The sequence below is a fragment of the Salmo salar genome, chromosome ssa11 (genome assembly GCF_905237065.1).
Source record: "Salmo salar chromosome ssa11, Ssal_v3.1, whole genome shotgun sequence".
NCBI lineage: Eukaryota > Metazoa > Chordata > Actinopteri > Salmoniformes > Salmonidae > Salmo > Salmo salar.
This window is the reverse complement of record NC_059452.1, coordinates 98,893,024-98,916,981: the sequence shown is the minus strand read 5'-3', so window position 1 is coordinate 98,916,981 and position 23,958 is coordinate 98,893,024. Positions and strand designations below refer to the sequence as shown.

The 23,958-nt window shown below is 43.0% G+C and overlaps 1 protein-coding gene across 2 annotated transcripts; it reads right to left on the bottom strand.

The window, feature by feature from the left end:
- Window positions 1-1,763: 1,763 nt before the first annotated feature.
- On the bottom strand, window positions 1,764-11,780 carry LOC106563789 (uncharacterized). 2 transcript variants are annotated; one of them, XM_014129642.2, is made up of 4 exons: window positions 11,552-11,733; window positions 8,785-8,879; window positions 8,507-8,611; window positions 1,764-6,124 (listed from the first exon to the last, which is right to left on the bottom strand). In XM_014129642.2, exons 3-4 carry the CDS (start codon window positions 8,598-8,600, stop codon window positions 2,349-2,351), a joined length of 3,870 nt encoding a protein of 1,289 aa, XP_013985117.1. In that variant the 5' UTR covers window positions 8,601-8,611; window positions 8,785-8,879; window positions 11,552-11,733; the 3' UTR covers window positions 1,764-2,348. The 2 variants fall into 2 exon arrangements, 1 of the variants encoding a protein (XP_013985117.1); XR_001319319.2 differs by lacking the exons at window positions 1,764-6,124; window positions 8,507-8,611; window positions 8,785-8,879 and adding an exon at window positions 9,354-10,565 and having other exon boundaries at window positions 11,552-11,780.
- Window positions 11,781-23,958: the final 12,178 nt, after the last annotated feature.

Here is a 23,958-nt window from a genome sequence, read left to right as displayed (position 1 = left end):
AGCTAGGGGGCAGTATTTTCACGGCCGGATAAAAAACGTAGCCGATTTAAACTGGTTACTACTCTTTTCCAGAAACGAGAATATGCATATCATTAGTATATGTGGATAGAAAACACTCTAACGTTTCTAAAACTGTTTGAATGGTGTCTGTGAGTATAACAGAACTCATATGGCAGGCAAAAACCTGAGAAGATTCCAAACAGGAAGTGACCTGTCTGACAATTTCTGGTGCTTCTCTTGCCTCTCTATCGAAAATACAGTATCTCTGCTGTTACGTGACACTTTCTAAGCCTTCCATTGGCTCAGAAAGCGCCAGAAAGTGAAATGGAGCGTCTGCTGTCTCTGGGCAGATCACAGGAGCTCTCTCTGTGAGTGGACAGCCTAGTGGCTCAGAGACAGAAATGCGCGGGCACGCGAGTACTCCATGTTTTTCTTCACCTGTTTGAATGAACACAACATTGTCCGGTTGGAATATTATTGCAATTTTATGAAGAAAATCGCATAAAAATTGATTTTAAACAGCGTTTGACATGCTTCTAAGTACGGTAAAGGAACATTTTGAATTTTTTTGTCACGAAATGCGTCCGCGCGTCACCCTTCGGATAGTCACCTGAACGCACAAACAAAACGGAGGATATTTGAATATAACTATGGATTATTTGGGACCAAAACAACATTTGTTGTTGAAGTAGAAGTCCTGGGAGTGCATTCTGACGAAGAACAGCAAAGGTAATCCAATTTTTGTAATAGTAATTATGAGTTTTGTGAGCCCCGGTGTTTGAATAGCTTGCCGTGATGGCTAAGCTATGTACTCAGAATATTGCAAAATGTGCATTTGCCGAAAAGCTATTTTAAAATCTGACATAGCGGTTGCATAAAGAAGTTCTGTATCTATAATTCTTAAAATAATTGTTATGTATTATGAGAAGGTTTATGCATAGTAATTTAGTAAATTCACTGGAAGTTTTCGGTGGGTACGCTAGTTCTGAACATCACATGCTAATGTAAAAAGCTGTTTTTTGATATAAATATGAACTTGATTGAACAAAACATGCATGTATTGTATAACATAATGTCCTAGGAGTGTCATCTGATGAAGATCATCAAAGGTTAGTGCTGCATTTAGCTGTGGTTTTGCTTTTTGTGACATATATGCTCGGTTTGAAAATAGCTGTGTGATTATTTCTGACTGGGTACTCTCCTGACATAATCTAATGTTTTGCTTTCGCTGTAAAGCCTTTTTGAAATTGGACAACGTGGTTACATCAAGGAGTCTTATCTTTCAAATGGTGTAAAATAGTCATATGTTTGAGAAATTGAAGTTATAGCATTTTTAAGGGTTTTGTATCTCGCGCCACCCACTGCCACTGGCTGTTGAGTAGAGTGGGACGCTGACGTCCCAGGTGTTCCAGACAGGTTAAATGTCAAGAACTTACACGGACCAGTGTTTCTCAACCTCTGGTCCCTAGACCTGTGCTGGTCCCTGGGATGTTGCTGGCCGGTCCCTGAGCTGTTTAACTAGTTTTGTCAGTTCTACAGTGCTAGCTTTAATGTAAGCTGTCCCCCAAGGAGGAAAAACTAAAGCTTGCCGGTCCCTGACTCAAGAGGGACCATAGTTTTCCGGTCCTTTCAATAAAGGACAAGAAACACTGACCTAGACACACACCTTTGTAATAACCCCCCTACCAAACATGCTACTTCCAATGTCATGACTAACATATTACTTACAATATGTGCCCAATAGAAAATGAATAGTGAACTTCTTGAATTACAAAGGACTTTTATTAAAATAAAAAAGGATAAACAATCAACATGAAAGTAGGCAAAAGTTATACATTTTTTGATAGATAGATAGATACTTTATTACTTCCCGAGGGGAAAGTAGGTCTCTGTATTTATCTGAATCAATGTCTGCTTTATTTCTTCATTCATTTCTCTTATGATAATCATTAACAATCAGTAGCAAGATCAGCTGCTTCATTTAGATTCACTGATGTAGAAAATGTGATTGACTACTAGCTATCCAGGGGGTGTGTTTGTAAATCAAGCTGCCTCACGCTACAGAAACAGGAGGCAGGCTCCTGTTCTGTGGGCTGTTCTGGCTCGCACAAGTCTACTCACTTAATGTTGAAAATGTGTCAACTGAGAGTTTACGTGATGCTCGTTTTAATACAAAGCATTGCAATCGATCCCAGTAAGCGTACAATTGAGTGGATCTAGAGATATATCTGATTTAATTCTACAACTTTAACTGAGTTATGACCGATTCACTTGATTTGCGCAAGCCACCGAGCGTGCCACTTGGTCGGAAGCAGGGGGAGATCATGGACTTTGACTTTGAGTTAGGCCTATTTCTTCCCTGGCCAATCTCTGACTACTTTCTGCATTTGGTTGACTCTTTTTGTGATCTTCTGCAGTCTGTCTTGTTTCTCCTTAACCATGCGTCGCTCATCGGGGAGTAGTTCCTCTCCTCTTGCCATCTTCTCCAGAAGCTCAGACTCATATTTCATTTTCTTCAACCCTACAATGCGATCTTCGAAGCCTGGCTTGCGTTGGTCCTCTTCGGTGCGAATGAGTATCTCGATGTATTCCACAGTGGAGAGAGAGCTTGGCTTCAGTGCAATCTCATTCAGCCTCTTAAGACAGTTGGAGGACAGCTTGATCAAGTATTTCAGCTTATCCTCGATTACAATGTACTCATCTTCAATCTTCTCCAGCATCTGCTTGTTGTTCATAAACTTGCCCTGTGCCTTCATGAAGTTGTCCTTCAATTCTTTAATGGTCTTTTTCTCTGTCTTAGTTTCATATGTCCACAAGGCTTTTTCCTTGTCGTGGTTAAGGTAAGAGCAGTTTTCTGGACACATGACACAGTTACCATAAACATCCATCACGGCACATTTTTTTATGTCATCCTCGTTAGGCAGAAAGCAGCTGGTGTGGCATGTGAACTTGCAAACAATGCAGTTTGTAGCAAAACAACTTAATTTGGTCCTCTTAGCAACTAGAACCTCTACCTCTGTCTCAAAGTTTTGGTTCTGTTTCATGTTCTCGTCCTCGTTCTGCAGGCACTGTTCGAACGTTTTGATCTCATTCAGCTTTGACAGACCTGCTGTAATCTGAGGGGTCAGTCGTGTCATGGCCTTCTCCAAACGCTCACGTTCTTCTAACACTGTCTTGGTCATTGTTAGATCTTTGCTCTCATTGCTTTCCAAGGCTTTGAAGAAAGCTTTCATCTGCTTAAAAGTTGACCTCCAGACAATCTTTTCTAGTCCTTCCTCATTATCATCCTCTGAACCATCTCCTTCAGAGCTTTTGTCTTCTTCTACTTTCTGAGAGAGCAGAGCTGAATTGTTGAATTTGAAGTGGGTCGGGAGTCCCTTCTTGTTTTTCTTACAGGGAAGGTCTGCAGCTTGGATGGCCTCCAGCACAGGTATGTCCTTCCCATCAGCAAATGTCACAAGCATCAGGATGTTATCAGCAATGTCCTTTCCAAAAATGGACAGGATGGAGTCAAATATGTATTTCTGATTGGCACTGAGACGGGCGAGGGATGCCTGCACTACAAAGCAGACTGCATCAATGTGATCAATCCCTAAAGGGTTACACAAGAATTCCTTCACTTGCTCTGTGATCAGTTTATCATGTGCCATTCCTCTAGTGTCTCCGAACCCTGGTGTGTCAATAATGGTCAGAGAATAAGGAATCTGAAAGCCTGGCTGGTTGTAGAGCTCATATGATGTTACGATTGAAGTCTGGCTCTCAGCCTGTGACCTGTTGGTTACCTCATGGATGAGCTTAAAGCGGTAGGGATCTTCCCACTTTACCCCGAGAATGTAGTTGATCATGACATTGACCAGAGTGGTTTTTCCTGCACCTGTGGACCCCAGAAGCAGGATTACCTTGTTATTCCCTTTCTCAACTTTCCCTCCAAATGTGTACTGTTGAAAACGTTCCTTTACCTCCAACTTCTGTTCCAGATTCAGCCTATAGATTGAGGGGTTGCCTTTCTTTACCCTCTCTGATTTCTTCAGAAATTCCTCACTTTTTGTTGCTGTTGATTGGCTCCTCTTCGGTTGGGTGTCAGAAGCCCTGATGGTAGTCAGCACTGCCTCAGGACTAGGTAGACTCTTCCCTGCTTCACCACAGTTAGCAGAGACTCTGACACTGTATGGAGTTTCAGGCTTTAGACCTTCCAGTGTGCACTCTCTGGTGGTGGTTTTGATGGTGTGCCACATCTTATTGTCAACAGCCTTCGCACAGTCTCTGTAGTCAACCTCATAGCCTATGACTTCAACATCGTCTCCCACCATGGTAGGAATGTCCCAGTTCACTCTGATACTTTCAGATTCTAGATTTTTTTCTGTGGGTGATCCAGGGGGACTACATGGGCGGGTCCTGAAGTACTCTGTCCAGTCACTGGAGAGGCTCACACCAGGTCTACACACCGCCCTACAGCTGAAGCGGTAGTCTTTATAGGGGTTCAGACGTCTGATGGTGACCCGGTTAGTGGTAGCATCAGCTTTGATCTCGGTCCACTCAGATTCAGCCTGCACAGCCTGGTACAAAACCTGGTACGACTCCACAGACGTGACGCCAAGGCTGGGAGGGTTAATTTCCACGTGGACACAGTCATGCTCCTTACTCTTGATGGTGGGGACACCTGGCTTTGATGGCAGTACAAACTGGGGACTCAACAGTGTCCCTCTCTCATAGACATGGATGGAGGATGCAGTGATGCATTTGCTTGGAATCGATGCAATGCAGAATGCAATATTTTCTCTGTCTTTGTTTGAATCTTTGAAGTCTAGGAACAGTTGTATGTTTTGCCTGGTTAGGGTGGTTACCTCCCCCGAGCGAAACCACTTTTCTGCTGCTGATTTCCCAGCTGTGTTGGGGTCGTAAGGTATCACTGAAGAATCACTCTTTGATTCTTCTAGCAAGTAGTTTTCCAAGTCTACCACATACTCGTCTTTGTCCTTCAAAGAGGAGAATGCAAAGCACACTACATGATCTTTAGCTTGATCAAGCACTATTCCATCCAATTCACTGCTTGAGTACACAACGTGTACCTCTTTCATTATGTCAAGGTAAGAGCTGACAACATTCATCTCTCTCTCTCTGTCATCCAGGTACGTGATCATAAGATCATTCTGGAATGGAGAGCGTTCCTTACTGTTGAGCATTTTTATCAGCTCTTCTTCCTCCATTCCTCCTCCTCTTATGTTGGGAAGAACCTTGCAAAGACCTTTCTGGAAAACCAGCTTGTACTCTGAACACAAGTCCCTGAACTTGCTAAGCTTGGCTTTGATTTCAGGGAACTTGATAGCCATGCCTTCCTTCATCAAGTCCCGGAATTGTACATCAGTGTTGTCCAGCCCATCCAAGATTCGCTGTGCGCGACACACCAGGCTAACACTGATCTGCCTGACTAGCTGGGCAGCTGCAGAGTCCAGGTTCTTGAGAGGATAGAGCCAGACAGTCATTGGCACAGCATGTTCTCCCTTCTCCCCTAGCAGACGTGGCAGGCCGGCATACAGCCTGGTGGCATCTTCAAATGTGACAGGGTTGTTTTCTAGTGAAAAATCACCATGGAAAGTGCAGCTGAATGTATTGGCCTGTTGCTTCTCTTCCTCGCTCATCTTCAGTGATGCCTGCCCTTCTATTGTTATGAGGGGGATCTTCTTTATTGTGGCCTGCAGGTTTCCCTGAATATCCTGGTGGTTTTCTCCTGAGGAAACCTCACGATCAAAAACAAAGAAGGCTTGTGCACCATAGAGAATGGCAGTCACCACATGTGTGGCAGAACCCTCTCGGAAGACATTGCAGTGTTTCACATTTCCTGCCCCCAGGTGGTCCATGGTCAGCTGCTCGAATCGAGTGGTGGTACGGTACAGCAGAGAAACCCTAGACTGACGCTTTGAGGTCTTTTTATCATGTAGGAATTCAGCAGAACCCTTCACACTGACTAAGCCACCAAGGAAACTGGCCTCCAGAGATGCAGACACATTCAAAGCTTGTGACTTGTCTTCACTTGAGTCGGAGGCAATGATTTTGAAATCAGTGTTAGGTTGTGGAGAGACATTTATGTCTTTCTGTAGCATTTCAGAATCCCAGAGTGTGATACCTGCAGTTTAAAAAGAATGACAAATTACTTTTATTGTGAAAAAAACCATCTCCAACGTGTACATTCGTGGCCAAAAGTTTTGAGAATGATGCAAATATTAATTTTCACAAAGTTTGCTGCCTCAGTTTGTATGATGGCAATTTGCAAATACTCCAGAATGTTATGAAGAGTGATCAGATGAATTGCAATTAATTGCAAAGTCCCTATTTGCCATGCAAATGAACTGAATCCCCCAAAAACATTTCCACTGCATTTCAGCCCTGCCACAAAAGGACCAGCTGACATCATGTCAGTTATTCTCTGGTTAACACAGGTGTGAGTGTTGATGAGGACAAGGCTGGTGATCACAAACACGTGCCGTCATCATTGCTTTGCACAAAAAGGGCTTCACAGGCAAGGATATTGCTGCCAGTAAGACTGCACCTAAACCAACCATTTATCTTATCATCAAGAGCTTCAAGGAGAGTGATTGAATTGTTGTGAAGAAGGCTTCAGGGTGCCCAAGACAGTACAGCAAGCTCCTGGACCGTCTCCTAAAGTTGATTCAGCTGCGGGATCGGGGCACCACCAGTACAGAGCTTGCTCAGGAATGGCAGAAGGCAGGTGTGAGTACATCTGCACACACAGTGAGGCGAAGACTTTTGGAGGATGGCCTGGTGTCAAGAAGGGCAGCAAAGAAGCCACTTCTCTCCAGGAAAAACATCAGGGACACACTGATATTCTGCAAAAGGTACAGGGATTGGACTGCTGAGGACTGGGGTAAAGTCATTTTCTCTGATGAATCCCCTTTCCGATTGTTTGGGGCATCCGGAAAAAAGCTGGTCCTGAGAAGGCAAGGTGAGCTCTGCCATCAGTCCTGTGTCATGCCAACAGTAAATCATCCTGAGACCATTCATGTGTGGGGTTGCTTCTCAGCCAAGGGAGTGGGCTCACTCACAATTTTGCCTAAGAACACAGCCATGAATGAAGAATGGTACCAACACATCCGCCGAGAGCAACTTCTCCCAACCATCCAGGAACAGTTTGGTGATGAACAATGTATTTTCCAGCATGATGGAGCACCTTGCCATAAGGCAAAAGTGATAACTAAGTGGCTCGGGGAACAAAACATTGATATTTTGGGTCCATGGCCAGGAAACTCCCCAGACCTTAATCCCATTAAGAACGTGTGGTCAATCCTCAAGAGGCGGGTGGACAAACAAAAACCCACAAATTCTGACAAACTCCAAGCACTGATTATGCAAGAATGGGCTGTCATCAGTCAGGATGTGGCCCAGAAGTTAATTGACAGCATGCCAGGGCGGATTGCAGAGGTCTTGAAAAAGAAGGGTCTACACTGCAAATATTGACTCTTTGCATCAACTTCATGTAATTGTCAATAAAAGCCTTTGACACTTATGAAATGCTTGTAATTATACATCAGTATTCCATAGTAACATCTGACAAAAATATCTAAAGACACTGAAGCAGCAGACTTTGTGAAAATTAATATTTGTGTCATTCTGAAAACTTTTAGCCACAACTGGTACATGCAGAATTGTTAAACATGTAAACATGGTTTCATTCAAAGAATGAATTGAAGATAAGTTTTACTCATCAAAGTAATTATTCTAGGTGACATGACAACCGTAGTTACAAAAGCTACACCTATCTTTGCCATTGATCACTTCTGTAACAGCATTACTATATATGACGACTTCAAAATGTTGTGGGTCCTCTAGCTTTTCTAACTCTGTGATGGCCATAGAGATGTAGAAGACAGCTCATCTTTGCAATGGATGCTTTTGTGACAGTATTGGTGTCACCATTAAGGGCTATCCATTTTAAAGTAGTCAATTTCTTCTTATTATACTTTTATAAGTGTATTGGCAGTTCGTAAATAAGAAACGGAAGTGCTGCAGTTTGTATAGTTTGAACAGGTATAAAGCCACGGATGGTGATTTACTGCCACCTGCAGTTATGGAATGTTTGTCAGAAGTATATTTCATTGGCTGACCCCTCCTGCTGACCTGAATGGAATTATATTATCCTTCCTTAAAGGAGCAATATATACACATTTTGAATTGTGATTTAAGAAAATGTCCATAAAATGTCTGCATTAATAATAACATAAAATTATAATGTTTTCACCCAAAAAATCCACAAACAAATTATTTAGGCCCACACATCAGCATCATTTAGAGGTGTGGTCATCTCCTCATGTGGGACATGTGGGCTTTGTTTTACTTGTAGCTTCTGTAACCCATGCAAGTCACACCAACTTGACTACTTTAAAATGGTGGAAGTCCTCAATGACGCTGCCCATGTTAGATCAGGCTTTGGGACAAGTCTATCCAACTCTGTGGTGGAAACAAAGACAATGAATTTAATAGTTTTCTGTACCTGGAATGAGGACATCCCTGCGACAGTCATACAACATCCCCAGCTGGAATGGTCGGCCCAGAGCTGCTGTCTCAATGGTCTCAGAGTCAGACATGACTCAGTGTTCTGAAAACACATCAGAGCAGGGGTTTATGCACGGCTATATATTCTTCAGAACTATTGTATAGTAGAAACATTAAGATGAATGCAGGGCTTTACATCTAGGGGAGTCAAACTTTAGGTTGAAATAACAAAGGTACAAAAGACAGACATAAGACGCAGACATCTGAATCACTCACATTTCTGTCTCCTCCTCAGTCTTGTGTTGTTCTCCTGGATGGGAGGTGAGCTCTAGGGCCTTGATGCTCAGCCTTTGATTATCCAGGCTGCCCCTCTGTAATGGGGAAACATCAGAAAAAATAAAGATAATGTAGTATAAATGCTGTTCTTCAGTCATAAACATTATCCCAAGTGAGCATGAGCTCTGTGGTCTCAGAGTCCACTATAGCATGGGAACCTTGTGTTAAGTTAATTTCATGAACTGCACACTGTTTTTCTGCTGGTGTAATTATATTTCAGTAAGGGAGTAGTCACAGATCGTCATATATGTAGAACAGAATCTTTGGAATGGCCATCAGACCTACATTATCCTTATAAGACCTCATAAAGTACACCTGAATAATTGATTAATCATAATCTATACTGTAGCCAAAGCCAGAGGGGGAAAAACATGTCTTAAAGGTATCAATATAATGAAATGTAAAATTATTTGCACTTTAATTAGATCAATAATATAAATAAAAAATCTTTACACAAGAAAATGACACAAAAAAATATGAAGAATTCAAGATAATAACAGATGCAGAAATATGAATGATAGTTTATTCAGTTGTAGCAAAAATATATCACCCTGTGTAATAAGACCAGGTTCCTCTTATTGGGCAATCCAGTTTGAACCAAATAAAAAACAAAGTCAGTCAAATGTGATTGCTATACGCTTGTAAAAAAATGTATGACCAATCTTACCAAAGTTTGCCTTAAATTGTATCTGTAAAAAATCTCCATTAAAGTCTCCATTAATTCCCACAGGATGTAGGTAATTTTGCCAAAATATCTAGACTTTATTAGATGACATGAAGCTACATCTGACTACATTTCCACATTTGTTTGGATAATCACACCACAGGCCTTACTGCTACCGCCAGACAAGAGAATAACATTACAAGAAAGGTAAGGCCAATACAAAAGCACACAAACTTTCTTTTATTGCTCAAGATATCCAATCATTTGAGTTAATAGTCTCTTTTGTTGGCCACATTGCTTTCTTTAAGATTCAATAGATTTATTCTCTTCTTTCCTTGGTCCTGCTTCAGTTGTTCTTCCATCTTACTTTCTCTACATGGACTCATTCGAACTCGTCCTGAATGAGCTTTCTTTCTGGCTCTGATTTGTTCTCCTGGAATTGTTCTATCGCCATTTAATTATTCTCTGTTCAGCCTGTGCCTCATCACATTTCCTCGTTTTTTTCTTCCATGTATACTTTGAAGGGAGATATCACAAAACAAACAGAAGAAAATATATAGCTTTTCCTTTAAAATATGTTAGAATATAGAAAGACTACTCCTTATAGCTACAGTAATTTAAAGTGACTTTTAGCTGCTGCCATGTTCAGAGTAATGTTTTCATCAATTACAATATTCTCTAGTAGTCTACTCATCAATGTATTTTCTACAGTTTAATCATCTATTTTTCTCCCTCAGTTTCATCTCTTTCTTTTCATGCTTTCAGTTCTTTATGTATCCTGGTCCTTTCATCTTCCTCTTGCTTTCTTTGGGATTGAAGTTGTATTATTCTCTGCCTCTCCAGCTGCTCTCGTTGTTCTTTGTCCATCCGTTGTTCTGTTTCCATTCGTGCTTTCTCCCCCTTGAGCCGAAGGCATTCCTGCTCAAATCTTCTATTTTCTGCTTCTGCCACGTCTGCTCGTTGTCGCGATTTATGGTCCACTTCAACTGTATGGCTGCCACCCATTTTCTAAGTCTTTTCTTGCCGGTTTTGAAGGTTAGACTTAACTGCACTGATTCTTTGAGATGACATGTCAAAGCAAACAAAAACAGACAAGGAATGTTTTACTTAAAAAGGAGAGCATTTGACACTCTATTCAATACTTTCCTGAGCATCAAATGCCTTAATTTTCAATTTCTCATATTTAGATTTTTAATTGCGTTAGTGTTGTGGATATGTGCACGCATACACATGATCTTCAGGCAGGAAGCAAGACAGAAATGATAACACTGTTACTTTTCAACTTTGTAATATTCTGGTAAATTCTGTCACTTATAATTATAAATATCAGGAGGAAGTGGACTAAACAGGGAACAATTAGGTTTACTTATCTAAGTTATGAAAAGCAAGAGCCCCGAACTATGACTAGAAATCTCAGTTACCTAGACTTTACTTCAAACACTAACTGTCAATGTTTTCAGAATGTCCAATATAGTTTTTGAAGACCTATTCTGAAATTGTCTGACATTGCAAATTCCTCATCAGTCAGGGTAGGTTTTTACTTCTTAAAAAAATATACATGGGTGCAATAAAATGTCAATAGAATCCAAACCAATATAGTACAATATATTTTAAAACAATTTGTGTATACAAAAAATGTAATCGAAAAGTTTGATTGTTAAATTATCATTTCTCTAGACCAGTAAAATCACGGTCTCTTAATTTGAGCCAGTTTGCTACAGCAGGAAAGTACTCCTATAGCAACAGGAAATGTAAAATAATATGTGGATTATAAGTAAGGGAAGTTTTTGTAGGGGTTGATACATTTTTTGTTAGGGCAAATCAAAAGCGGAATTGAAAAACCGTAGAAGCCTGTTCAAAATTCACAAAACTCAAAACTCAAGTTTCCTAAATTCTCAGCAACAAAAGAGTGATCAAATTCAGATCCTACATCTGAACCTTAAGAAAATGAAGGGCTCCTTGGATGTCAATCAGACAGAAATCACGAAATGTAACAAAGTTCAAACATAAATATACATATTAAAGAGTAAGTATAAAACATACGTCAAGGTCTTCAGATGAAAAGATGCGTCTGTGCCAAAGAGGTTTGTTGATGGATGTAGCCTGGGGCTTTTTTATAGCCATTTTATAGCGCTCAAACAATGGTTCCCTACCCATTACTTTGTGACTGTCAGCAGTTTTTTTTGTAAAACACATCCCCATATGTGGTCTTCTTGTAAATCACATGTCGCCTTCCTTCTGTTTCAGAGTGCTTGATACAGTAGGACTAAAATAGTTTATTGCTCTAACACTTTCTGTGTGAGAGAGAGAGACGCAGAGAGCGAGAGAGAGACGCAGAGAGCGAGAGAGACGCAGAGAGCGAGAGAGACGCAGAGAGCGAGAGAGAGACGCAGAGAGCGAGAGAGAGACGCAGAGAGCGAGAGAGAGACGCAGACAGCGAGAGAGAGACGCAGAGAGCGAGAGACGCAGAGAGAGCGAGAGACGCAGAGAGAGCGAGAGACGCAGAGAGAGCGAGAGAGGCAGAGAGAGAGAGAGACGCAGAGAGAGACACAGAGAGACGCAGAGAGAGAGAGAGAGAGACGCAGAGAGAGAGAGACGCAGAGAGAGAGAGACGCAGAGAGAGAAAGAGATGCAGAGAGAGAGACACAGAGAGACACAGAGAGAGAGAGACGCAGAGAGAGAGAGAGAGAGAGAGATGCAGAGAGAGAGAGAAATGCAGAGAGACAGAGAGAGAGAGACACGCAGAGAGACAGAGAGAGAGACGCAGAGAGACAGAGAGAGAGAGACGCAGAGAGACAGAGAGAGAGACGCAGAGAGACAGAGAGAGAGACGCAGAGAGACAGAGAGAGAGATGCAGAGGGAGAGAGAGAGAGAGAGAGAGATGCAGAGGGAGAGAGACTCAGAGAGAGAGAGGGAGAGAGACGCAGAGAGAGAGACGCAGTGAGAGACAGACGCAGAGAGAGACAGACGCAGAGAGAGACAGAGAGAAAGAGATCAGAAGACAGAGAAGATCAGGTACCTGCAACATGAACTACACTGCACAGCTCATTGAAGGACAGGGTCCCAGTACCGGAGACATCAGAAGATGTTCTGGAAGACACATACAGTTGATGTCAGACGTTTACATACTAAAACTCACTAAAACTCTTTTTTCAACCACTCCACAAATTTCGTGTTAACAAACTATAGTTTTGGCAAGTCGATTAGGACATCTACTTTGTACATGACACAAGTAATTTTGCCAACCATTGTTTACAGACAGATTATTTCACTTATAATTCACTGTATCACAATTCCAGTGGGTCAGAAGTTTACATACACTAAGTTGACTGTGCCTTTAAACAGCTTGGAAAATTCCAGAAAATGATGTAATGGATTTAGAAGCTTCTGATAGGCTAATTGACATCATTTGAGTCAATTGGAGGTGTACCTGTGGATGTATTTCAAGGCCGACCTTCAAACTCAGTGCCTCTGCTTGACATTATGGGAAAATCAAAAGAAATCAGCCAAGACCTCAGAGAAAAAATTGTAGACCTCCACAAGTCTAGTTCATCCTTGGGAGCAATTTCCAAACGCCTGAAGGTACCACATTCATCTGTACAAACAAATATGAACGTACTTTGGTGCGAAAAGTGCAAATTATTCCCAGAACACCAGCAAAGGACCTTGTGAAGATGCTGGAGGAAACAGGTACAAAAGTATCTATATCCACAGTAAAAAAAGTCCTATATCAACATAACCTGAAAGGCCGCTCAGCAAGGAAGAAGCCACTGCTCCAAAACCGCCATAAAAAAGCCAGACAATGCTTTGCAACTGCACATGGGGACAAATATTGTACTTTTTGGAGAAATGTCCTCTGGTCTGATGAAACAAAAATAGAACTGTTTGGCCATAATGACCATTGTTATGTTTGGATGAAAAAGGGGGAGGCTTGCAATCGAAGAACACCATCCCAACCGTGAAGCACAGGGGAGGCAGCATCATGTTGTGGGTGTGCTTTGCTGCAGGAGGGACTGGTGCACTTCACAAAATAGATGGCATCATGAGGTAGGAAAATTATGTGGATATATTGAAGCAACATCTCAAGACATCAGTCAGGAAGTTAAAGCTTGGTCGCAAATGGGTCTTCCAAATGGACAATGACCCCAGGCATACTTCCAAAGTTGTGGCAAAATAGCTTATTAGGGACAACAAAGTCAAGGTATTTGAGTGGCCATCACAAAGCCCTGACCTCAAGCCTATTGAAAATTTGTGGGCAGAACTGAAAAAGGATGTGTGAGCAAGGAGGCCTACAAACCTGACTCAGTTACTCCAGCTCTGACAGGAGGAATGGGCCAAAATTCAACCAACTTATTGTGGAAAGCTTGTGGAAGGCTACCCAAAACGTTTCACCCAAGATAAACAATTTAAAGGCAATGCTACCAAATGCTAATTGAGTGTATGTAAACTTCTGACCCACTGGGAATGTGATGAAAGAAATAAAAGCTGAAATAAATCATTCTCTCTACTATTATTCTGACATTTCACATTCTTAAAATAAAGTGGTGATCCTAACTGACCTAAAACAGGGAATTTTTACTAGGATTAAATGTCAGGAATTGTGAAAAACTAAGTTTAAATGTATTTGGCTAAGGTGTATGTAAACTTCCAACTTCAACTGTACAATTTACTATGATCTTTCCTAAATAAATGTAACTGATTGGATACAAACTGGTTTCAAACTGTAACGGCCGTAGTAGGAAGTGGACCAAGATGCAGCGGGTATGTGAATGCTCATATTTACTTTATTACGAACACCACACAAAAACAACAAAACGAAAACACGAACGACAGCTAACAGTTCTGCAGGCTAAACATAGCAGTGCACGAATACAACTTCCCACAAAGGGACAGGTGAAAACAGGCTACCTAAGTATGACTCTCAATCAGCAACAATGATGTACAGCTGTTCCTGATTCAGAGCCATACCAGGCCAACACAAAGAAATACACAACATAGATAGAACCTGGAATACGACACATAGAACATAACCCAAAACCCCCGGAATACTCTAACCAAATACCCCTCTACATAAACACACACGCCGAACCACATAAAACAAATACCCCCCTGCCATGTCCTGACCAAACTACAATAACAAATTACCCCTTTACTGGTCAGAACGTGACAGTACCCCCCCCAAAGGTGCAGACCCCGGATGCACCTCACAAAAAAATAAAAATAAACACAAAAATAAACCCCCCAAACTAAAGGGAGGGAAGGGAGGGTGGCTACCGTCACCGACGGTTCCCGTGCTACACCCCCCCTCCCCAATCCTCCTACTGTGGAGGTGGCTCAGGCTCTGGCCTTAGTCCCCCACCTAACCTGTCCACCCCCCGCTGAATACCTCTGGCTGAAGCACATCGCTGTAGACCTCGGGCTGAAGCACTTCGCTGTAGACCTCGGGCCGACGGACGATTCTGGGAGCTCCGGACTGTAGAGCGACTCTGGGAGCTCTGGAATGTAGGGCAACTCTGGCTGCGCCGATTCCGGACTGTAGGGCCACTCACTCGGTTCCGGACTGTAGGCCGACTCACTCGGTTCCGGACTGTAGGCCGTCTCACTCAGTTCCGGACTGTAGGGCATCTCACTCGGTTCCGGACTGTAGGCCGTCTCACTCGGTTCCGGACTGTAGGCCGTCTCACTTGGTTCCGGACTGTAGGCCATCTCACTCGGTTCCGGACTGTGGGCCGTCTCTCTTGGTTCCGGACTGTGGGCCGTCTCTGGACGGGGCACTGTTTCCGGACACTCTGGACGGGGTACTGTTGCCGGAAGCTCTGGACGGAGACTGCGCACTGGAGGCCTGGTGCGTGGGGCTGGTAGTGGAGGTACCAGACTGGAGACACGCACCCCAAGGTTAGTGCGAGGAGCAGGAACAGGACATCCTGGACTGGGCTGACGTACTGGAAGCCTGGTGCGTGGGGCTGGTACTGGAGATGCCAGACTGGATACACGCACCCCAAGGCTAGTGCGGGGAGCAGGAACAGGATGAGTTGGCCTGGGCTGACGCACTGGAGGTCTGGTGCGTGGGGCTGGTACTGGAGATGCCAGACTGGATACACGCACCCCAAAGCTAGTGCGGGGAGCAGGAACAGGACGAGTTGGACTGGGCTGACGCACTGGAGGCCTGGTGCGTGGTGCTGGCTTAGGAGACGCCAGACTGGATACACGCAGCTCAGGGCTAGTGCGAGGAGCGGGAACAGGATACACTGGGCCGTGAAGGCGCACTGGCGGTCTTGAGCGCAGTACTGGCACCACCCTTACTGGCTGGATGCCCGCTTCCCCCTGCTAAATTGTAATTATTTGCTCCTATGGCCTATTTATTGCCTACCTCCTTATACCTTTTGCACACACCGTATATAGACATTCTTTTTTCTACTGTATCATTGACTTGTTTATTGTGTTATTGGCTTGTTTGTTTACTCCATGTAACTCTGTGTTGTTGTCTGTGTCACACTGCTTTGCTTTATCTTGGCCAGGTCACAGTTGTAAATGAGAACTTGTTCTCAACTTGCCTACCTGGTTAAATAAAGGGGAAATAAAAAATAAAAATAAAAATGAAGGTCAGTCAATACGGAAAATTTCAAGAAGTTGGAAAGTTTCTTCAAGTGCTGTCGCAACAACCATCAAGCGCTATGATGAAACTGGTTCTCATGAGGACCGCCACAGGAAATGTAATTTAGTCAGTTCTACAGTGCTAGCTTTAATGTAAGCTGTCCCCCAAGGAGGAAAAACTAAAGCTTGCCGGTCCCTGACTCAAGAGGGACCATAGTTTTCCGGTCCTTTGAATAAAGGTTAAGAAACACTGACCTAGACACACACCTTTGTAATAACCCCCTACCAAACATGCTACTTCCAATGTCATGACTAACATATTACTTACAATATGTGCCCAATAGAAAATGAATAGTGAACTTCTTGAATTACAAAGGACTTTTATTAAAAAAAATAAGAATAAACAATCAACATGAAAGTAGGCAAACGTTATACATTTTTTGATAGATGGATGATAGATGGATAGATACTTCATTATATCAAGAGCGGAAAGTATGTCTATATTTATATGAATCAATGTCTGCTTTATTTCTACATTAATTTCTCTTACAATAATCAGTCATTATCAGAGGCAAAATCAGCTGCTTCATTTAGATTCACTAATGTAGAAAATGTGGTACACTAGCTGTCCAGGGTTTTGTGTTTGTACATCAAGCTGCCTCACGCTACAGAAACAGGAGGCAGGCTCCTGTTCTGTGGGCTGTTCTGGCTCGCACAAGTCTACTCACTTCATGTTGAAAATGTGTCAACTGTGAGTTTGCGTGATGCTCGTTTTCATACAATGCATTGCAATCAACCCCACTAAGAGGACAATTTAGTGGGTCTAGAGATATGTCTGATTTAATCCTACAACTTTAACTGAGTTATGACCCATTCACTTGATTTGCGCATGCTACTGAGCGTGACACTTGGTCGGAAGCAAGGCGAGGTCATGGACTTTGAGTTAGGCCTACATCTTCCCTGGCCAAGCACTGACTACTTTCTGCATTTGGTTGACTCTTTTTGTGATCTTCTGCAGTCTGTCTTGTTTCTCCTTAACCTTGCGTCGCTCATCGGGGAGTAGATGCTCTCCTCTTGCCATCTTCTCCAGAAGCTCAGACTCATATTTCATTTTCTTCAACCCTACGATGCGATCTTCGAAGCCTGGCTTGTGTTGGTCCTCTTCGGTGCGAATCAGTATCTCGATGTACTCCACAGTGGAGAGAGAGCTTGGCTTCAGTGCAATCTCATTTAGTGTCTTAAGACAATTGGAGGACAGCTTGATGAAGTACTTCAGCTTGTCCTCGATTACAATGTACTCATCTTCAGTCTTCTACAGAATCTGCTTGTTGTTCATAAACTTGCCCTGTGCCATCATGAAGTTGTCCTTCAACTCTTTAATGGTCTTTTTCTCTGTCTTAGTTTCATATGTCCACAAGGCTTTTTCCTTGTCGTGGTTAAGGTAAGAGCAGTTTCTTGACACCACGCAGTTACCATAAACATACATCACGGCATATTTTTTGGTCTCATCCTCGTTAGGCAGAAAGCAGCTGGTGTGGCATGTGAACTTGCAAACAATGCAGTTTGTAGCAAAACAACTTGATTTAGTCCTCTTAGCAACTAGAACCTCTACCTCTGTCTCAAAGTCTTGGTTCTGTTTCAAATTCATGTCATCGTTCTCCAGGCACTGTTTGAACGTTTTGATCTCATTCAGCTTGACAGACCTGCTGTGATCTGAGGGGTCAGTCGTGTCATGGCCTTCTCCAAACGCTCACGTTCTTCCAACACTTTCTTGGTCATTGTTAGATCTTGCTCTCATTGCTTTACAAGTCTTTGAAGAAAGCTTTCATCTGTTTAAAAGTTGACCTCCAGACAATATTTTCTAGTCGTTCCTCATTATCATCCTCTGAACCATCTCCTTCAGAGCTTACCTCTTATACTTGTCCTTTCCAAAAATGGACAGGATGGAGTCAAATACGTATTTCTGATTGGCACTGAGACGGGCGAGGGATGCCTGCACTACAAAGCAGACTGCATGAATGTAATCAATCCATAAAGAGTTACACAATAATTCCTTCACTTGCTCTGTGATCAGTTTATCATGTGCCATTCCTCTAGTGTCTCCGAACCCTGTTGTGTCAATAATGGTCAGTGAATAAGGAATCTGAAAGCCTGGCTGGTTGTAGAGCTCGTATGATGTTACGATTGAAGTCTGGCTCTCAGCCTGTGACCTGTTGGTCACCTCATGGATGAGCTTAAAGGGGTAGCGATCTTCCCACTTTACCCCGAGAATGTAGTTGATCATGACATTGACCAGAGTGGTTTTTCTTCACCTGTGGACACCAAAAGCATGATTACCTTATTATTCAATTTCTCAACTTCCCCTCAGTCCACTCAGATTCAGCCTGCACAGCGTGGTACAAAACCTGGTACGACTCCACAGACTTGACGCCAAGGTTGGGAGGGTTGATTTACACGTGGACACACTAATGCTCCAAAGTCTTGATGGTGGGGACACCTGGCTTTGATGGCAGTTCAAACTCAGGACTCAACAGTGTCCCTCTCTCATAGACATGGAAGGAGGATACAGTAATGAACTTGTTTGGAATTGATGCAATGCAGAATGCAATATTTTCTCTGTCTTTGTTTGACTCGTTGAAGTCTAGGAACAGTTTTATGGTTTGCCTGGTTAGGGTGGTTAAATCCCCAGAGCGAAACCACTTTTCTGCTGCTGATTTCCCAGCTGCATTGGGGTCATAAGGAATCAGTGAAGAATCACTCTTTGATTCTTCCAGCAAGTAGTTCTCCAAGTCTACCACGTACTCGTCTGTGTCATTCAAAGAGGAGAAAGCAAAGCACACTACGTGATTTTTAGCTTGATCAAGCACTATTCCATCCAATTCACTGCTTGAGTACACAACTTGTACTTCTTTCATTATGTCAAGGTAAGAGCTGACAACGTTCATATCTCTCTCTCTCTGTCGTCCAGGTATGGGATCATAAGGTCATTCTGGAATGGAGAGCGTTCCTTACTGTTGAGCATTGTCATCAGCTCTTCTTCATCCATTCCTCCTCCTCTTATGTTGGGAAGGACTTTTGCAAAGACCTTTCTGGAAAACCAGCTTGTACTCTGAGCACACGTCCCTAAACTTGCTGAGCTTGGCTTTGATTTCAGGGACCTTGATAGCCATGCCTTCCTTCATCAAGTCCTGGAATGTTACATTAGTGTTGTCCAGCCCATCCAAGAGTCGCTGTGCACAACACACCAGGCTAACACTGATCTGCCTGACTAGCTGGGCAGCTGCAGAGTCCAGGTTCTTGAAAGGATAGAGCCAGACAGTCATTGGCACAGCATGTTCTCCCTTCTCCCCTAGCAGACGTGGCAGGCCAGCATACAGCCTGGTTGCATCTTCAAATGTGACAGGGTTGATTTCTAGTGCAAAATCACAGTGGAAAGTGCAGCTGACTATATTGGCCTGTTGTTTCTCTTCCTCGCTCATCTTCAGTGATGCCTGCCCTTCTATTGATATGAGGGGGATGTTCTTTATTGTGGCCTGCAGGTTTCCTTCAATATCCTGGTGGTTTTCTCCTGAGGAAACCTCACGATCAAAAACAAAGAAGGCTTGTGGACCATAGAGAATGGCAGTCACCACATGTGGCAGAACCCTCTCGGAAGACATTATGGTGTTTCACATTTCCTGCCCCCAGGTGGTCCATGGTCAGCTGCTCAAAGCGAGTGGTGGTACGGTACTGCAGAGAAACCCTAGACTGATGCTTTGAGGTCTTTTTATCATGTAGGAATTCAGCAGAACCCTTCACACTGACTAAACCACCAAGGAAACTGGCCTCCAGAGATGCAGACACATTCAAAGCTTCTGACTTGGCTTCACTTGAGTCGGAAGCAATGATTTTGAAATCAGTGTTAGGTTGTGGAGAGACATTTATGTCTTTCTGTAGCATTTCAGAATCCCAGAGTGTGACACCTGCAGTTTAAAAATAGAGAATGACAAATAACTTTTATTGTGAAAAAAATAACAATCTCCAACGTGTACATGCAGAATTATTTATTCATGTAAACATGGTTTCATTCAAAGAATGAATTGAAGATAAGTTTTACTCATCAAAGTAATTATTCTAGGTGACATGACAACCGTAGTTACAAAAGCTACACCTATCTTTGCCATTGATCACTTCTGTAACAGCATTACTATATATGACGACTTCAAAATGTTGTGGGTCCTCTAGCTTTTCTAACTCTGTGATGGCCATAGAGATGTAGAAGACAGCTCATCTTTGCAATGGATGTTTTTGTGACAGTATCGTTGTCGCCATTAAGGGCTATCCATTTGAATGTAGTCAATTTCTTATGATTATACTTTTATAAGTGTATTTGCAGTTCGTAAAAAAGAAAAAAATGCTGCATACCACAACATATTGTGCTACAGTTTGTTTTGTCTGAACAGGTATAAAGCCAAGTGTCGTGATTTACTGCCACCTGCAGTTATGGAATGTTTGGTCAGAAGTATAATTAATTGGCTGACCCCTCCTGCTGACCTGAATGGAATTCTGATGTCCTTCCTTAAAGGAGATTCATGTAACATTTTTGAATTGTAATTTAAGAAAATGTCCATACAATGACTGCATTAATAATAACATAAAATTAAATTAGAAAGTTTGTAAAGGCTACTATGTCTTACTTGGGGAAGCAGGTGGGACAAGGTCAAGTGCGCCCAATAACTGGCAAAGTGGAAGGAGTTGTTTCTTTCCCTGCTCCTGCGACTCGCTGCCAGTTGTGGAGATTCCTGGGAATGGTAGGGTACTATTGTACATTCTGTAAGAATTTTTCAAAGGTAGTAGCTCCCCTTACATCTCTACTCCGTCCCAAAGTACCATTTGAGTGGTCCCCGTAATGTAACTATGCTTTTGAGTCCGCAAAAGCTCTACTTTGTAATGCCCCAGTGCTTGCCGCCCCCAACTTTGACAAACTTTTTAAATTGGAGGTAGACGCTAGTATAGTGGGGGTGGGTGTGGTTCTCTTGCAGGAAGATGAGGAGGGAGTGGATCGGTCCGTCAGTTTCTTCTCCCGTAAGTTCAACTCGTGCCAGCCAAAGTACTCCAACATTGAACAAGAGACGCCGGCTTTATTGCTAGCCTTACAGATTTTTGAGGTATATGTGGGCTCCAGTGCCTTGCCTGTTCTGGTCTTCACAGACCATAATCCTTAAGTGTTTCTTAGGCAAATGCACAATCAAAACCGCTGCCTTATGCGGTGGGCTCTGATTGTACAGGGATACAATTTACAGACTCACTATGTGAAGGGTTCAGCGAACGTGGTCGCCAATGCTCTTTCACGGGTTTAGTAACTGGGGATGCGTGTTTTTTTTTGTTGCAAACTAGGAGTTTGCATGTTTTGGGGTGGGCGTGTTACATTCCCCAGTTTCTGTGCTGTTGTGGGTTTGTACAGTGTACATTCGTGGCCAAAAGTTTTGAGAATGACACAAATATTAATTTCCACAAAGTTTTCTGCTATGGAATACTGAAGTATAATTACAAGCATTTCATAAGTCTCAAAGGCTTTTTATTGACAATTACATGAAGTTTGTCACGCCCTGACCTGAGAGAGCCGTTTTTCTCTGTTTAGTTAGGTCAGGGTGTGATATGGGGTGGGCATTCTATGTGTTTTATTTCTATGTTTTGGCCGGGTATGGTTTCCAATCAGAGGCAGCTGTCTATCGTTGTCTCTTCTGATTGGGAGCCATACTTAGGCAGCCTTTTCCCACCTGGGTTTTTGTGGGTAGTTGTTTTCCGTTTAGTTGTCTGTTGCCTGACGGAACTGTTTGCTTTCATTTTTGTTGCTTTGTTGAAGTGTTTCATTATAGTAATAAATATGAGCACTCAACACGCTGCGTTTTGGTCCACTCCTTTTGACGATCATATCAAAGTTGATGCAAAGAGTCAATATTTGCAGTGTTGACCCTTCTTTTTCAAGACCTCTGCAATCCGCCCTGGCATGCTGTCAATTAACTTCTGGGCCACATCCTGACTGATGGCAGCCCATTCTTGCATAATCAATGCTTGGAGTTTGTCAGAATTTGTGGGGTTTTGTTTGTCCACCCGCCTCTTGAGGATTGACCACAAGTTCTCAATGGGATTAAGGTCTGGGGAGTTTCCTGGCCATGGACCCAAAATATCGATGTTTTGTTCCCCGAGCCACTTAGTTATCACTTTTGGTGCTCCATCATGCTGGAAAAGGCATTGTTCGTCACCAAACTGTTCCTGAATGGTTGGGAGAAGTTGCTCTCGGCGGATGTGTTGGTACCATTCTTTATTCATGGCTGTGTTCTTAGGAAAAATTGTGAGTGAGCCCACTCCCTTGGCTGAGAAGCAACCCCACACATGAATGGTCTCAGGATGCTTTACTGTTGGCATGACACAGGACTGATGGCAGAGCTCACCTTGCCTTCTCCGGACCATCTTTTTTCCGGATGCCCCAAACAATCGGAAAGGGGACTCATCAGAGAAAATTACTTTACCCCAGTCCTCAGCAGTCCAATCCCTGTACCTTTTGCAGAATATCAGTCTGTCCCTGATGTTTTTCCTGGAGAGAAGTGGCTTCTTTGCTGCCCTTCTAAACCCCAGGCCATCCTCCAAAAGTCTTCGCCTCACTGTGCATGCAGATGCACTCACACCTGCCTGCTGCCATTCCTGAGCAAGCTCTGTACTGGTGGTGCCCCGATACCGCAGCTGAATCAACTTTAGGAGACGGTCCTGGCGCTTGCTGGACTTTCTTGGGCGCCCTGAAGCCTTCTTCACAACAATTGAACCGCTCTCCTTGAAGTTCATGATGATCCGGTAAATGGTTGATTTAGGTGCAATCTTACTGGCAGCAATATCCTTGTCTGTGAAGCCCTTTTTGTGCAAAGCAATGATGACGGCACATGTTTCCTTGCAGGTAACCATGGTTGACAGAGAAGAACAATGATTCCAAGCACCACCCTCCTTTTGAAGCTTCCAGTCTGTTATTCAAACTCAATCAGCATGACAGAGTGATCTCCAGCCTTGTCCTCGTCAACACTCACACCTGTGTTAACGAGAGAATCACTGACATGATGTCAACTGGCCCTTTTGTGGCAGGGCTGAAATGCAGTGGAAATGTTTTTTGGGGGATTCAGTTCATTTGCATGGCAAATAGGGACTTTGCAATTAATTACAATTCATCTGATCACTCTTCATAACATTCTGGAGTATATGCAAATTGCCATCATACAAACTGAGGCAGCAGACTTTGTGAAAATTAATATTTGTGTCATTCTCAAAACCTTTGGCCACAACTGTATGTGTGTGTATTTCAGGAAATGGAATCTTAGATTCCTCAAGCAGCTGATTGGTCAGCCCCATCACTGATTGGAGCTCTCTCTCTCTTATCTTTATTTAACTAGGCAAGTCAGTTAAGAACAAATTCTTATTTCAATGACGGCCTTGGAACAGTGGGTTAACTGCCTTGTTCAGAACGACAGATTTGTACCTTGTCAGCTCGGGGATTCAATCTGGCAACCTTTCAGTTACTAGTCCAACGCTCTAACCACTAGGCTACGCTGCCGCCCCTCTTCAGGGGAAACAGCTGGCTTTTCAATTACCAACTCCTTCTCCAGCTTCAGAAAAGCCAGTGTTCCTTTGTCAGAAAGAGAGCGTATTTTTATGTCCTGTGTTGATTGTTGTGGAGGTCAGTAAAAGTTTTGTGGATATTATTTTGTAGTCGCTCCTTCCGAGCTATGTGTATGCCAATAATACTTAGTGTTTTTTGTTAATTGAAATTGTTCACGAAAATGATTCTGTTTCATTTCTTCCCAGGGGGGGAAGGGGAATGCACCTGGGAG